We start from the raw sequence: 15125 nt of genomic DNA on the forward strand, positions 1-15125 counted from the left end.
TATGAAAAATTCAACACATACATATGTGTGTGTGTGTGTGTGTGTGGTGGGGTTACGACGGGCTTCCGTTCATTTTCTGTATACGAAATTCATCATGCCCACGGTGCCAAACTAGAACCACGTTGCTGCGAATTGACCTTCTTAACCACCCAGCTATGACCATGATCCACTTAGTACATCTGAAAGTTACGTCACTCTATCTTATGGACATTAATAGGCACCATGTCCTACCAAGAACTAATTGTCTTATTTTTCTCTGTCGATATGTAATGGTCGATAGCTATAAATTGTAAATCATCAATGTTGTTATTCATCGATTCCTTAACAAGATATTTAGTTTATGTAAAATGTTTCGACGTATCGACCTATCGATCTTCGTTGAAACTGACAATGAATGCCTTGTAAATCGATAAGTATTTATCTCAGATGTTTACCCATCGGACTCGTCACTGTCTCCCCCCCCACACACACTTTCTTTCTCTCTCTCTCTCTCTCTCTCTCTGTCTCTCTCTCTCTCTCTATCTATCTCTCTATCTATCTATCTATCTATCTATCTATCTATCTATCTATCTATCTATCTATCTCCTCATTCTTTGTCGCTTTCTTTGTTGTCTTGATTGTGTGCTTAAGTGTGAGTTTTGTGTGTGATTTTTTTTGAGTGTGTGCGCGCGTGTTGTGTGTGTGTGTGTGTGCGCGTGTGTGTGAGAGAGAGAGAGAGAGAGATGCAGGGAGAGAGGGAGAGAGTGTGGAAGAGAGAGAGAACATCTGTGTGTGTGAGAGGGAGAGATAGACAAAAACCATGTAAGTGTACATTCGAGAAAGGAAGTGTGTGTATGATTGAATGAGAGAAAGAGAAGAGAGAGGGAGAGAGAGAGAGAGACACACACAGACAGACAGACAGACAGACAGACAGACTGACAGACAGGCCGACAGACAGACAAGCCGACACATACAAACAGGCAAAATGTGATTGCGAATGAACGAGAGCGTGTATGCTTGATAGTTTCTGACACGACAGGGTGTGTTTGTGTGTGTGTGTGTATTTGTCTGTATGAGGGTTTGCGTGTGTGTGTGAGAAAGAGAGAGAGAGAGAGAGAGAGAGAGAGAGAGAGAAAGTGGCGGAAAAATACTAATTAAATCACATCAATAACATTGCTGTCTGTTATTAATAGTCAAATAACTAATGAACTAAGGAACCAATCAACCATCCAACCAACCAACCGTAAAATAATGTAACAAACAATTAACTAATCAAACATTAGTTCTGTATCAACAAACAGGTCACGTGGTTAACGCAGTATTCTAGACTTGTGTCAACTGGCAACACACACACGCACACACACACACACATACATACATACATACATACATACATACATACATACATACATACATACATACATAGCTACTCTGTCCAGGTTACAAGTTCATGTTTATACCTGTAATTACTGGAGCACTGGGACATGTAGCACACTGCCTAAATATCAGTCTTGAGAAAATTGACCTCTCAAAACCAAAAAGGAGAAAGCTGATTCGAAAACTACTGATCCAAACCAATCACTAGAACTGTAAAAATCTGTAAAACTTTCCAGAAGTTTATCATTTAAGTATATATGACCATGTCTAGATATGCAAGTATATGAAAAACTACACATATACATACATACATTAATAAATACAAAAGTACACGATGTTCTTGAAACTCCAATGAAGGAGCCTTGGATCTAGGTCAGAAACCGGCTCTTTCTCTACTGGCAAGAAATTTTGAAATAAACTAAATAATGACATACATACATACATCCATCCATCCATACATCCATCCATCCATACATACATACATACATACATACATACATACATACATACATACATACATACACACGCACGTATGTGTGTGTACTAAACAAGACAACCTTTAAAGAGAGAACTCGATACATTTGTAAAGTGACAAATTTATGGCGGGCATGCTTCACAAAATTCAATGTCTGACAGTAAAAGGTTTCTCACTTGGGATGAAACTACCAGTGACTGTGTGGCCTTGATTTCTAGATAAACAGCTGATGGGGGGATTTTCTTCGTTCGTTTCATCAGCAATATGCTTTTATTGTTTCAGTCTAATTTCTTCCATTTACGATACCAACGGACACAGTCATATCTTCTTAAATATAATATTTTTGTTTAAATGACTGTAACTTCCTTCACTCCCGTTCATTTTTCCACCACCTTTCTATCTCAACTGTTGCTTTCCATTTCTCAATATGGAGCATCTTTTTCATTTCTTACTCCCGCTCTAGCCTTCTAGCTTTCATTTCGATTTCAGCTCTTTTAGTGATGACACCAATTCCAGCATCTTTCTGCTACTATTACTTCTTCAAGGTCTTCTCTCTATCTCCAAACATTTGATACTTCCCGCTCGGTGCCGGCCACGTGCATTGTTACCTTATGTTGTTTCAATTTATTTTCGTCGAAAAATACTGTTTTCCTTTCGCTGTTAGCGACTCTATATTTTCTCGTGTCCTTTGTGTCGGCTCTTTACTGTATTAATCCCTAACATACGTATCTAAAATTCATTGATACGTGAGAATCATTGATACTGTTCTAAGGCGTTCATCTAAGAATCGCTCCTAACTCGAAGTGATCCTTAGATGGACAGCTGATGAGGAGAATATTATTATTTGTTCCGTATATTGTGTCTTCAACTTTTGTTCTTAATTTCTCTTTCTCTCACCCCCCTCTCTCTCTTTCTCTCTCTCTCTTTCTCTCTCTCTCTTTCTCTCTCTCTTTCTCTCTCTCTCTCTTTCTCTCTCTTTCTTTCCCGCTCTCTCTCTCTCTCACTCACATACACACACACATATATATATACAGATAGATAGAGATAGATAGATAGGTAGATAGATAGATAGATAGATAGATAGATAGATAGATAGATAGATAGGTAGGTAGGTAGGTAGGTAGGTAGATAGATAGATAGATAGATAGATAGATAGATAGAAATATATAATGTGTGTGTGCGTACGTGATACTTTTTTGGTTAACGTCTTTTAGAATCTATAATTCAGTGTCTCCCCTCCAGTGCTTGATGCACAAGGCCTATAGGTTCAAGGTAAGCTCTATGCACTTTTCTCTGAAAATATAGAGAGAGTACGGTATATTACAATTTGTTCAAACGTTACCAACCTTATCGTACCATAGAAAAACAATATTATATATACAGATTATATCTTCGATATTGTTCTGTAGTTAAGATCGTTTGCTTCTTAAAATACAGAGATAAATATTAGATAAAGTCTCTAAAGATAGAAGAGGTGACAAGTGTATAAGAAAGAATATAGTTTTCATACGTGCCGTCTTCTATGACAACACCTTCTGTATTAGCTTTGTAGATTTTACACCATCTCAAGAAGCAAGCACTTCAGAAAGCGAGGAAAAAATGCTATTTCAAAAGAAATTATGAATATCGGGGATTTTTGTAAACTGCCACCAATCTTAGTTTTCGAAATAACTTCGGAATTATCACGGATACTGCTGTGCGTTATTATGTAATATAATACGATCGATATTAACATTCAGAGATCTTACTTACGCCAAAGACATACATACATACGTACTTACATACATACATAATACACAGACACACACATACATACATACATACATACATACATACATACATACATACATACATACATACATACATACATACATACATATATACATACACAGACACACACATACATACATACATATATACAGACAGACAGACATATACACTCATATGTACATACATACGCACAGATGTACATGCATATATAGAATTACATATAGGGTTGTACATACATGCATACATACATTCATGCATACATACATACATACATACATACATACATACAACATACATACATACATACCTACATACATATATACATACACAGACACACACATACATACATACATATATACAGACAGACAGACATATACACTCATATGTACATACATACGCACAGATGTACATGCATATATAGAATTACATATAGGGTTGTACATACATGCATACATACATTCATGCATACATACATACATACATACATACATACATACATACAAACATAGATACATGCACGCATACATACAGACATGCAAACAGACAGACAGATACACATACATATCTACATACATACAAACATACATAAGCACCTATACATACATATATACATACGTACATGCATGCATATAGACACACATACATGCATACACACATATACACATATATACATACATATTTACATACACACAGACATACACACATATATAGTTATATATAGGCCTATACATATATATATACATATATACATACATGCATGCATACAAACACACACACCTACACACATACATACATACATACATACATACATACATACATACATACATACATACATGCAAGCATATCTTTTATCTTTTACTTGTTTCAGTCACTGGACCGTGGCCATGCTGGGGCACCACTTTGAAAGGTTTACTCGAACAAATTGACCCCATTGCTCATTATTATTTTTAAGTCTAGTACTTACTGTATCGGTGTCTGTGATCGATCCTCTAAGTTACAGGAACGTAAAGAACCCAGCAACCCACTGACCCCCCCTTCAGGTTCTCTATAATGGTAGCGGTGTGAGGAGGGGCGGAAAGAGAATACCAAGGTGTTATCCTCAAATCGGAGATCTAAATGGGTGTAAAAGTGTAGACCCCCTCCCCTCCAAAAGAATATACTAAGGACCAAATGATGGTGTTAAACCGGGCGATAGACTACGTCTTCGACCAAATGACAGAAGCTGTTCATATGAAAGGTTCCCAAATAGTGTCCGCTCTACAAAAATTTCACTCACAGGGCTTTTCTCGATACACATCTACGACAAAAAGACATTGTGCTTAAGGTGCCGTGCAGTAGGTTCGAGCTATCGAAACAGACACCACGAAGCGGCAAGCAGAACTTCTTTATTTCAAACATTTTGCCATAAAGCTTGCGGGCTAGACAAAGACATTGATGAGGTGAATGATTAAACGGATGATATTAATGGGAGAAGACAAAAAACGCCCGCCGATTTTTTGCTTCTCTAAAACATTATTCTCTTTTTTTTTTCACAGAAAAAGACAAAACAAGGTAATGAACATCTTACTTCAGTTTTACAATTTTTGAACTAATTTTCCATTTAAGAATTGGGGCGTTAAGCCTCAAAAACATAATAACATGCAATAAACATTATAACACTGAGGCTTTTCAACCTCTTGTCACTATTCCTCCCCAACATCGCTTGTGCTCTTATATTCCGCCATCCCCCACGCCTCATTCAAGACCAAGGCGGGATCCAAGCCGGCGTCGTCCGGCCACAAGCGATATTTCTCATTGAGTCCCTGCAGCCTATACGTCACGGGCAACGTTATGACCTCCACAGCTATCTGCGGAGGCCATTCGGGATCCTGTGTGAAGGTTAAAGGTACTCCCTTATGGTGCTTTTCCACAACTTCTTCTACCTCTCCGCCTCTGTAGAAGAAGACGAATAGTTCCTCTTCCTCCGGGTTCGAGGTGGTCAATTCTACCGTTGGCGGCACAATTCCCCCCAACGGTGTCTCTTCCCCTGTCGATGGCACAACCCCTACCGGCAAGGTTCCAAGCAGAACTTCTTAACCACATTGCCATGCTTTCGGCCACTGTGTTTTAAACGCAGTGTTTTGTTAGCAAGTCTCTAGGAATATCCGTCAAAGTAATAAGCAGTAATCGATAGCTACGTGTGTGGGTCGATATTCCAGAGCATTTATCTGCAACCTGATAAGAAAATCTGGAATCTATTATGCAGTTAATGCTGAAAATAATACATAATGTCCAAATACGTTTTTCCCGTGGAGCATATTTATCTTCAGACACGGTGAATTAATTTACCCAAGTCTACCAACCATATTTCTGCGTGTATATAGGCATGCATACATACATAAATGCATACAGACTTACACACACACACACACACCACACACACACACACAACACATACATATATATATATATATATATATATAATACATACATATATATATATATATATATATATATATATTTATGTATGTATGTTATATAATATATATATTATATATATATATATATATATATAGGCTTATACATACATGCATACATACATACATACAAACATACAAACATATATATATACATATATATATACTATATAATATATATATATATATATTATATATATATATATATATAATATAAATATTACATATATACATATATATATGCATACATATGCATACGTATATATACATACATGCATATATATATATATATGTAATTATATATATAAGGATATATACACTATTTACACACATATATGCATACATATGCGTATATAAAGATGTATATATATATGAATCCATGAATGCATGTATTATGTATTATGTATCTATAAGTGTGTGTGTATGCGCTCGCATGCACGTGTTTGTGTGTGTGAGAGAGAGAGAGAGTGTGTGTGAGAGAATGAGTGTGCGCGCGTGCGTAAGTGTGTGTGTGCGCGCGTGCGTACGTGTGTGTGTGTGCGCGCGTGTTCACGAATAGTGTCTGCTATTTCCTGTTTCGGTGATAAAATGCTCAAGCGAGGGTCATTAAATAGTAAATTTGAACAACATTGCCGTGACCAGGAGTAGAAAATCTCTCTTGAATAATTTAATAATGCGCAAATGTAATTCAGAACACCAATTCCATTTTTCCCATTCTATTTTCTATACTATCTATATATATACAAATATATATATATGGTGTGTGTTTTTGTGTTTTTGTGTGGTTTGTACGTGTGTTGTGCATATGAATAAACTACTGCTACTGCTTCTACAACTACTACTACTACTACTACTAATAATAATGATAATAATAATAATAATAATAATAATAACAATAATAATAATAATAATAATAATAATAATAATAATAATAATAATAATAATAATAAATGCCCTGATGCAGTACCAGGCAGTGGCTCTCATGGCTTCTGATCTTAACTGATTGGAAGCGTTATCATGTACATTGTTTTGTCTTGGTATAAAAGATGGGCTACAGCAAATATTCTGCTCAATACCACAGATTTGCTTGTCAGTTGTTTGACCTTAACCAGTTGAGCATGTCCTTTAGTGGCTGACGATATGTGCATCTCTGATCACGACCAGAAGTAGTGGGGGAGCATCATAGCCATGTGTTGAGAGGGATTCTTTGGGGTTTGAATAATTCACCTCTGGAATCATGGGTGGTTCTTTCAACATCCTTAAACAACCCTTATTCAGGGACCTTTTGAGCGGGATGGGCTACTCAACCTGAAGAAAATTCTAACTGGGGCCCACCTGCAAGGTCATGTGCTGTTTATCTTGATATGAATCACCATGTCGCGCACATATGGTTTGGATGCATGTGCCTTGGTGTACCCTTATCAACGGGTAGTCATGATGGGTATATTGGGCTTCGTATATTTTACCCCAGTGTCATTTGATGGCATGCACTGCTCTCTCACTCAATAATAATAATAATAATAATAATGATATTTAGCTAGGCAGGAGGCAAAATGTAAATCGTTCGAAGATTGCCAGTCTGAGTAATTCGAGGTGAAACTCTTCATCTGAATGGAAGTATGATATTCTTGAAACCAAAATCACACTGGCCGATACGGATATACAATAGAATGTCCGAGGAATTCCGAAAACAGCTAGATAGTACTTGAGTATAAATATATATATAGTGGTACACCTTTTTAATCACTCAGATCGCATATACATTAGTTTGTGTCATCCTGACGAAACTCCAAATATCTTCTCTCTCTCTCTCTCTCTCTCTCTCTCTCTCTCCTCTCTCTCTCTCTCTCTCTCTCCCTCTCTCTTATAATATATATATATATATATATATACACGCATACATACATACATACATACAACATACATACATACATACATACATACATACATACATACATACATACATACATACATACATACATAGGAGTGGCTGTGTGGTAAGAAGCTTGCTTCTCAACCACATGGTTCTGGGTTCATTCCCACTGCGTGGCACCTTGGGCAAGTGTCTTCCCTATAGCCTCGGGCGGACCAGAGCCTTGTGAGTGGATTTGGTAGATGGAAACTGAAAGACGCCCACCGTGTGTATACATACATATATATATATATATATATATAGATAGATAGATAGATAGATAGATAGATAGATAGATAGATAGATAGATAGATAGATAGATAGATAGATAGATAGATAGATAGATAGATAGAAAGATGTACATATATGTATTTGTGTGTCTGTGTTTATCCCCCACCAACGCTTGACAACCGATGTCAGTGTGTTTACGTCCCCGTAACTTAGCGGTTCAGCAAACGAGCCCGATAGATTAAGTACTAGGCTTACAAAGAATAAGACGTGGGGTAGATTTGTTCGACTAAAGTCGATGCTCCAGCATCGCCGCAGTCAAAATGACTGAAACAAGAAATAGAATAAAATAATATATGTATGTATGTATGTATGTATGTATGTATGTATGTATGTATGTATGTATTTATGTATCTGTATATATATCCATGTATGTATTTACACATGCATGTACATGTATATATGCATACGCTTGTTAATTTCAAGGATTCATTAAGAATCGAGGCACAGCAACGTGTAAGACATCAGCAATTGGCATATACAATAAATCATTATAAACAGATCATGTTGTTCAGATATTATTCGACAACAAAGTGCGGAACCATGGGTTGGGAAGCAAGCTTCTTACCACACAGCCACTCCCATATATATATATACATACAAACATACATACATACATATATACATATATATATATGTATACATATATATATATATATATATATATATACATATATATATAATGTATATATATATATATATATGTATGTATGTATGTATGTATGTATGTATATTATATATATGTAATATATATATATATATATTATATATATATATTATATATACATATACAGATATATTATATACATATATAGATATACATATATATATATAATATATATATATATATTTAATATATATTTTTATATATATATATATATATAATATATATATACATATATATATACATTGAGAATTTAGAATAAACAAAAGACGAAGACGGGTGTGTAAGCAAAAAACAGATGTATTAGTTTAACGCTCGGGAAGTGAGAAAGTCTTTTACATTTCGAGCCTACGCTCTTCGACAAAAAGGAACACAGAAATAAACAGGGAGAGAAAATAGAAAAAGCTTTAGTGGCCACATGCATAAATGTAACGTTAATATAATTGTATCATGTTTCATTTTTCCATGCTTGCATGAGTTTGACAGATTTCATTAAGGCAACTTTTCTATGGCCAGAACCTCATTTTGTCAACAATGAAGAGTTGCTTTCAGTCTCTCTCCACTCAGAAGGCTTTGGTCGGGTAGGGGCTATAGTAGTAGACATTTACCTATAGTGCTGGATTGTGGGAGTGAACCTAAAGAACATGGTTGGTTAGCATACTTCTTAACCACACAGCTATACCTGGACCTATACTATATTTTTTCATACTAAATCAAATATAGGTAGCTACAAACAACTGCTAACGAATGCATTGTTTTTATTTGTTGTTTTCAGACATGTGATCAGCTAGAGTGTTCTGAACTAAGTCTGAGCATTGGATGAATATAGAAAAATGAAATAGAAAATATACCTGAAATCTTTCTACATTTTCCCATTGTCTCACGTTGTTTAATCTCTAAATAATAATCAATTTAGTTGTGCTTCGTGTTACTTGATACATTTTCTTTAGTCGTTCATGTCTAATCGATCAGGAAATTAGTACATTTGCTATTTCAGGAATTTTTTGTTGCATATAAGACCAAAAGTTAACTTGCGAGTATTTGTCTGGTACCAAACTCTCGTTTTTGTTGACGATGAACAGACATTTTTTCTTAAAATTTTATTCTGTTTGTTCTATTTAAATTTCATTACAACCATTTCGTGTAATAAGATTAATGTTTTTAATGGCAAGAGTCAGTTGATGCTCACAAGATTCTTTATGGTAACACGAAGTTAGGCGAATATCAGACGCTATTCGAGTAACTGTATTCTGAAATATAAAGCACGATATCTGTAACAAAAATATGCTCGGACATTCATTCAAATGAGAAAATGCATATCTGTAAAAATTTCATGTTTATATATATAATTTCAAATTATGTATCATTAAATAAAAGTGTGTTTGTATGTGTCTGTATGTTTGTGTTTGTATGTGCATTCCACATTTTCTTACAACGCCCAAAGTATCACCTATAAAAACCTCACTACAGGGAAATGAAAATCCATAGACACTTCAGATTTTTCATACGGAAGTAATTCATTTCCTGTGAAATCGTTCGATTTATCTACTTATACGTATGTATACATATATGCATAACAATTTGTCAGATTGACAATCTGTCACTTTCTTTCCTGTCTGTTATTTTTCTTTATCTGTATATCAGCCTGTCTCTCTGTCTTTATATACAACATATTTGTCTAGATAGATACATACAGATATAACGAGAAAATAAATCAGCATAGAATATCTTATATAAATATTTAGACAATAAATAAAAGATAGATATTTAGACAGACAGGATAGATAGATAGATAGATAGATAGATAGATAGATAGATAGATAGATAGATAGAAAGATAGGTAGTAGTAGGTAGGTAGGTAGGTAGGTATGTAAATAGGTAGATAGACAGATAGGTAGGTAGGCAGGCAGGCAGGTAGGTATGTAGGTAGGTAGGTAGGTAGGTAGGTAGGTAGGTAGGTAAGTAGGTAGGTAGGTAGGTAGGTAGATTGATAGATAGATAGGTAGGTAGGTAGGTAGATTGATGATAGAAAGATAGGTAGATAGGTAGGTAGGTAGATAGATAGATAGATAGATAGATAGATAGATAGATAGATAGATAGATAGATAGATAGATAGATAGATAGATAGATAGATAGATAGAAAATAGGTCAATATAGAATCTACAGATAGAGAGAGGCCGACACTCCGACATGTAGCTAAATTGACATATATACGTATATAAATAGATGTATTGAGATAGTTCACCGGAAATGAATTTCTTCCGTATGCCTGTCTTAACGTTTAGTAAAGTTTAGTTTGACTCTATGTATTTATATGTGTATATATGTACGTGTGTGAAGATGTATATATGTGATTCAGGTGGTAGTATTATGACGACGCTCAGCTTCATGTCTATCTAGTAAGCTTCGTAGCTTTTAGCTATGACGCCTTTGTTCAACACTTGACACCACTTTGTATATAGAGTCGAGATACATGCCAGAGCTATAACAGAAAAGCAGATTCTGTACAACTAAAGGTTTCACTTAATACAGAGCATTTATTTATTTATTTATTTATTTATTTATTTCTTTCTAAGTAATGAATTTAGTTTCCAGTCTCCAGAAACCCCACAAAACCCGGAAGCGTGAGTTAAAACATGCTCATTATTAATGTGTTGATTTCGTTGTTTGAATTCAGAACGTTAGTCTCTCGCTAATATTCGCTTCTAAATTAGACAGATCATCAACTTTTAGGGGAAAGGCTCAGGCGATGTTATCGACTCTATTATTAGAATGGTGCTTAATTTTATTGACCTCGAAAGTATGATAAGCAAAGTTGATGTCGGTGGGATGGAACTCGGAACGTAAAGGGTTGAAATTCCGAGAGGAATTTTCTTCGAAACCCCAACGATTCTCCTATGTTTGTTCTACTAATAATAACGAGAAAAGAATATCCTAGAACGTTGTTTTATAATTATTTGTAAAAGGGTGGAGGCGCAATGGCCCAGTGGTTAGGGCAGCGGACTAGCGGTTGTAGGATCGCGGTTTCGATTCCCAAACCGGGCGTTGTGAGTGTTTATCGAGCGAAAACACCTAAAGCTCCACGAGGCTCCGGCAGGGAATGGTGGTGATCCCTGCTGTACTCTTTCACCACAACTTTCTCTCGCTCTTACTTCTGTTTCTGTTGTACCTGTATTTCAAAGGCCGGCCTTGTCACTCTCTGTGTCACGCTGAATATCCCCGAGAACTACGTTAAGGGTACATGTGTCTGTGGAGTGCTCAGCCACTTACACGTTAATTTCACGAGCAGGCTGTTCCGTTGATTCGGATCAACCGGAACCCTCGTCGCCGTAACCGACGGAGTGCTTCCATTTGTAAAAGGAAAGCGGCGGGCAAGCAGACTCGTTAGTGCACAGGACGCCTTAGATTCTGAGTTCAAATTCCGCCAAGATTGACTTTGCCTTTCATCACCAGTTGAGCACTGGAGTCGATGTAATCGATTACACTCCCCCACAAAATTTCGGACCTGATGCCTATAGCAGAAAGAATTATCATTTCATAGCAGCGTGGTGGGAGAATCGTTAGCACGCCGGAGAACATGTTTAGCAGCATTTCTGGCTCTTTACGTTCTGAGTTCCAATTCCGCCGAGGTTGACTTTGCCTTTTATCTTTTCTGAGGTGATAAAATAAATATCGGTTAAACATAGGAGTCGATGTAATCAACTTCCTCCTCTTTTTTTGAAAATTGCTGGCCTAGAGCCAATTTCTACGTTCGAGTATCACCGAGGTAATACTTTGCACATTATCCACCCTGTGTCAATAAAATGAAATACCTTGCTATGGTCGATTTAATCGGTTAACCCATCCCTTAAAAATCTGTCTATACAGGCGCAGGCGTGGCCCATTGGCACAGGTGTAGCTGTGTGGTAAGAAGCTTGCTTCCCAACCACATGGTTCCTGGCACCTTGGGCAAGTGTCTTCAACTATCGCCTCTGGCTGACCAAAGCCTTGTAAGTCGATTTGGTATACGGAAACTGAAAGAAGCCCGTTGTATATGTATATATGTGTGTGTGTGTGTGTGTGTTTTATGTCTGTGTTTGTCCCCCTTCGTAGCTTGACAACCGGTGTTGGCTTATTTACAACCCTGTAACTTAGCGGTTTGCCCTAAGGCACCGATAAAATAAGTACCACGCTTTAAAAAGTTCGTTTTTCGAACTCATCATGACAAAATCTAGTAAAAATTGTAAAACAGAACCTTTCGTTGTTCATTTATATGAATCGGATGTTTTAAAGCAAAACAACAAAACACCCGATTCATATAAATGAACAACGAAACGTTGTGTTTTTACTATTTTGATTTTGATTTTGTCTTGACGAGTTCGAAAAATAAGGAATTATCCTAAATTCTGACTCCTTTTTCTCAATATACAATATCTGTACACCACTTCAAACACTCTATACATATACATTTATACATACATATATATATATATATATATATAGATATATATAATATATGTGTGTGTGTGTGTGTGTATGTGTGTGTGTGTGTTGTGTGGTGTATCAAAAGGAAATGGAGTGTTAAATACTATTCCACATATACAAAAACACCCATAATAACAATCCATCATCAGCCGCCCCACGGATGTCATTGTTATTTCGACACCTGGGCAGTACCATTCAACAAAAATGTGTTTGTTTTAGGACAAACAAACACCGAACCCACAACTTTCAAACACATTTACCTTATGTACAACACTATCGGTAAATAAATTCAATAAGTAAGTAACTATAGCCAACTCCTAAATATCTATCTATCTATCTATCTATCTATCTATCTATCTATCTATCTATCTATCTATCTATCTATCTATCTATCTATCTATTTCTCTCTCTCTCTCGATATATATATATAATATTATATATATATATATATATATATATATATATATATATATATATGCATATATGTGTATATGTATATTTATATATATAACGGGAAGCTTTATGAAAATAAACAAAAGACGAAGGCAGGTGGAGTACAAACAAACAATTGTATTAGTATGGCGCTCAGGAATATAAATAAAACATATATATATATATACAAACCTAAGCTTGCATATATGTGTGTGTGTATATGTACGTATGTGTGTGTATGTCTGTGTGTTTAAGACGGTGCTCCAGCATAGCCGCAGTCAAATGACTGAAACAAGGAAAAATTAAACGAATGTATTTATACACACACAAACACAAACACACACTCACTCACAAACACACACACACGCACGCACACACACTCACAACACACACACACACACACGTCGCTTGTATACATTCGTTCAGTTACCAAAAGGAGCGCTTGCAATGAAAGAAACTTGTAATGTAATCTTGTAATCTTTCCTTCATTATTTGCGTTTATATTAAAACCTCTCTTATCCTCTCTCTCACTCTCTCTCCTCCAATCAGGCATAGAAACAACGTTTACACGAGCAATTGAAACAAGAACCAAACATGAGACTGCTAATAACTCTTGCGATAATCTCGGTGGTAGTGATGGTATGTTGCAGTCATCCCATGGAAATGAGAAAAAAGAAAGACGGCGATGAGAAGGCAATGCCACTCAATACTGACAGAAACAGCCATGCAGGTAACGTTATTATTTATTTATTCTTCTACATGCTTCAGTTATTGGACTGCGACCATGCTGGAGCACCTCCTTGCAGGGTTTCATTCGACCGGTGGGTTTTGTTGCTTTTGCCAAGTCTTGTACGATATCTATCTATCTATCTATCTATCTATCTATCTACCTATCTATCTATCTATCTATCTATCTATCTATCTATTATAAGGCGGCGAGCTGGCAGAAACGTTAGCGCGTCGGGCGAAATGCTTACCGGTATTTCGTCTGTCGTTACGTTCTGAGTTCAAATTCCGCCGAGGTCGACTTTACTTTCCATCCTCTCGAGGTCGATAAATAAAGTACCAGTTACGCACTGAGGTCGATGTAATCGACTTAATCCCTTTGTCTGTCCTTGTTTGTCCCCTCTATTTTTAGCCCCTTGTGGGCAATAAAGAAATATATCTATCTATCTATCTATACGCCTCCTTCCTTCAAACGGGAAGGAAGAGCTATTTTCATCATCCTTGTGGCTATGGCGAAAGAATGTATCTGGTGGACGCGTCTGAAAGGATTGGAGACAAACTTTCCTCTCTGGTCAATCTCT

General features: G+C 36.2%; 1 protein-coding gene across 2 annotated transcripts in view; it reads left to right on the forward strand.

Moving 5' to 3' along the window:
* The window catches only part of LOC115219988 (RNA polymerase-associated protein LEO1-like), a 121888-nt gene that overhangs the window by 86191 nt on the left and 20572 nt on the right, over positions 1 to 15125 (forward strand). For both annotated transcript variants that reach the window (XM_036509612.1, XM_029790289.2), the window contains exon 2: positions 14368 to 14548. In XM_036509612.1, coding sequence (XP_036365505.1) covers positions 14413 to 14548 — 136 coding nt within the window. In that variant the 5' untranslated portion in view covers positions 14368 to 14412. The remainder of the gene's footprint in view (positions 1 to 14367; positions 14549 to 15125) is intronic.

The sequence above is a fragment of the Octopus sinensis genome, linkage group LG15 (assembly GCF_006345805.1).
Source record: "Octopus sinensis linkage group LG15, ASM634580v1, whole genome shotgun sequence".
NCBI lineage: Eukaryota > Metazoa > Mollusca > Cephalopoda > Octopoda > Octopodidae > Octopus > Octopus sinensis.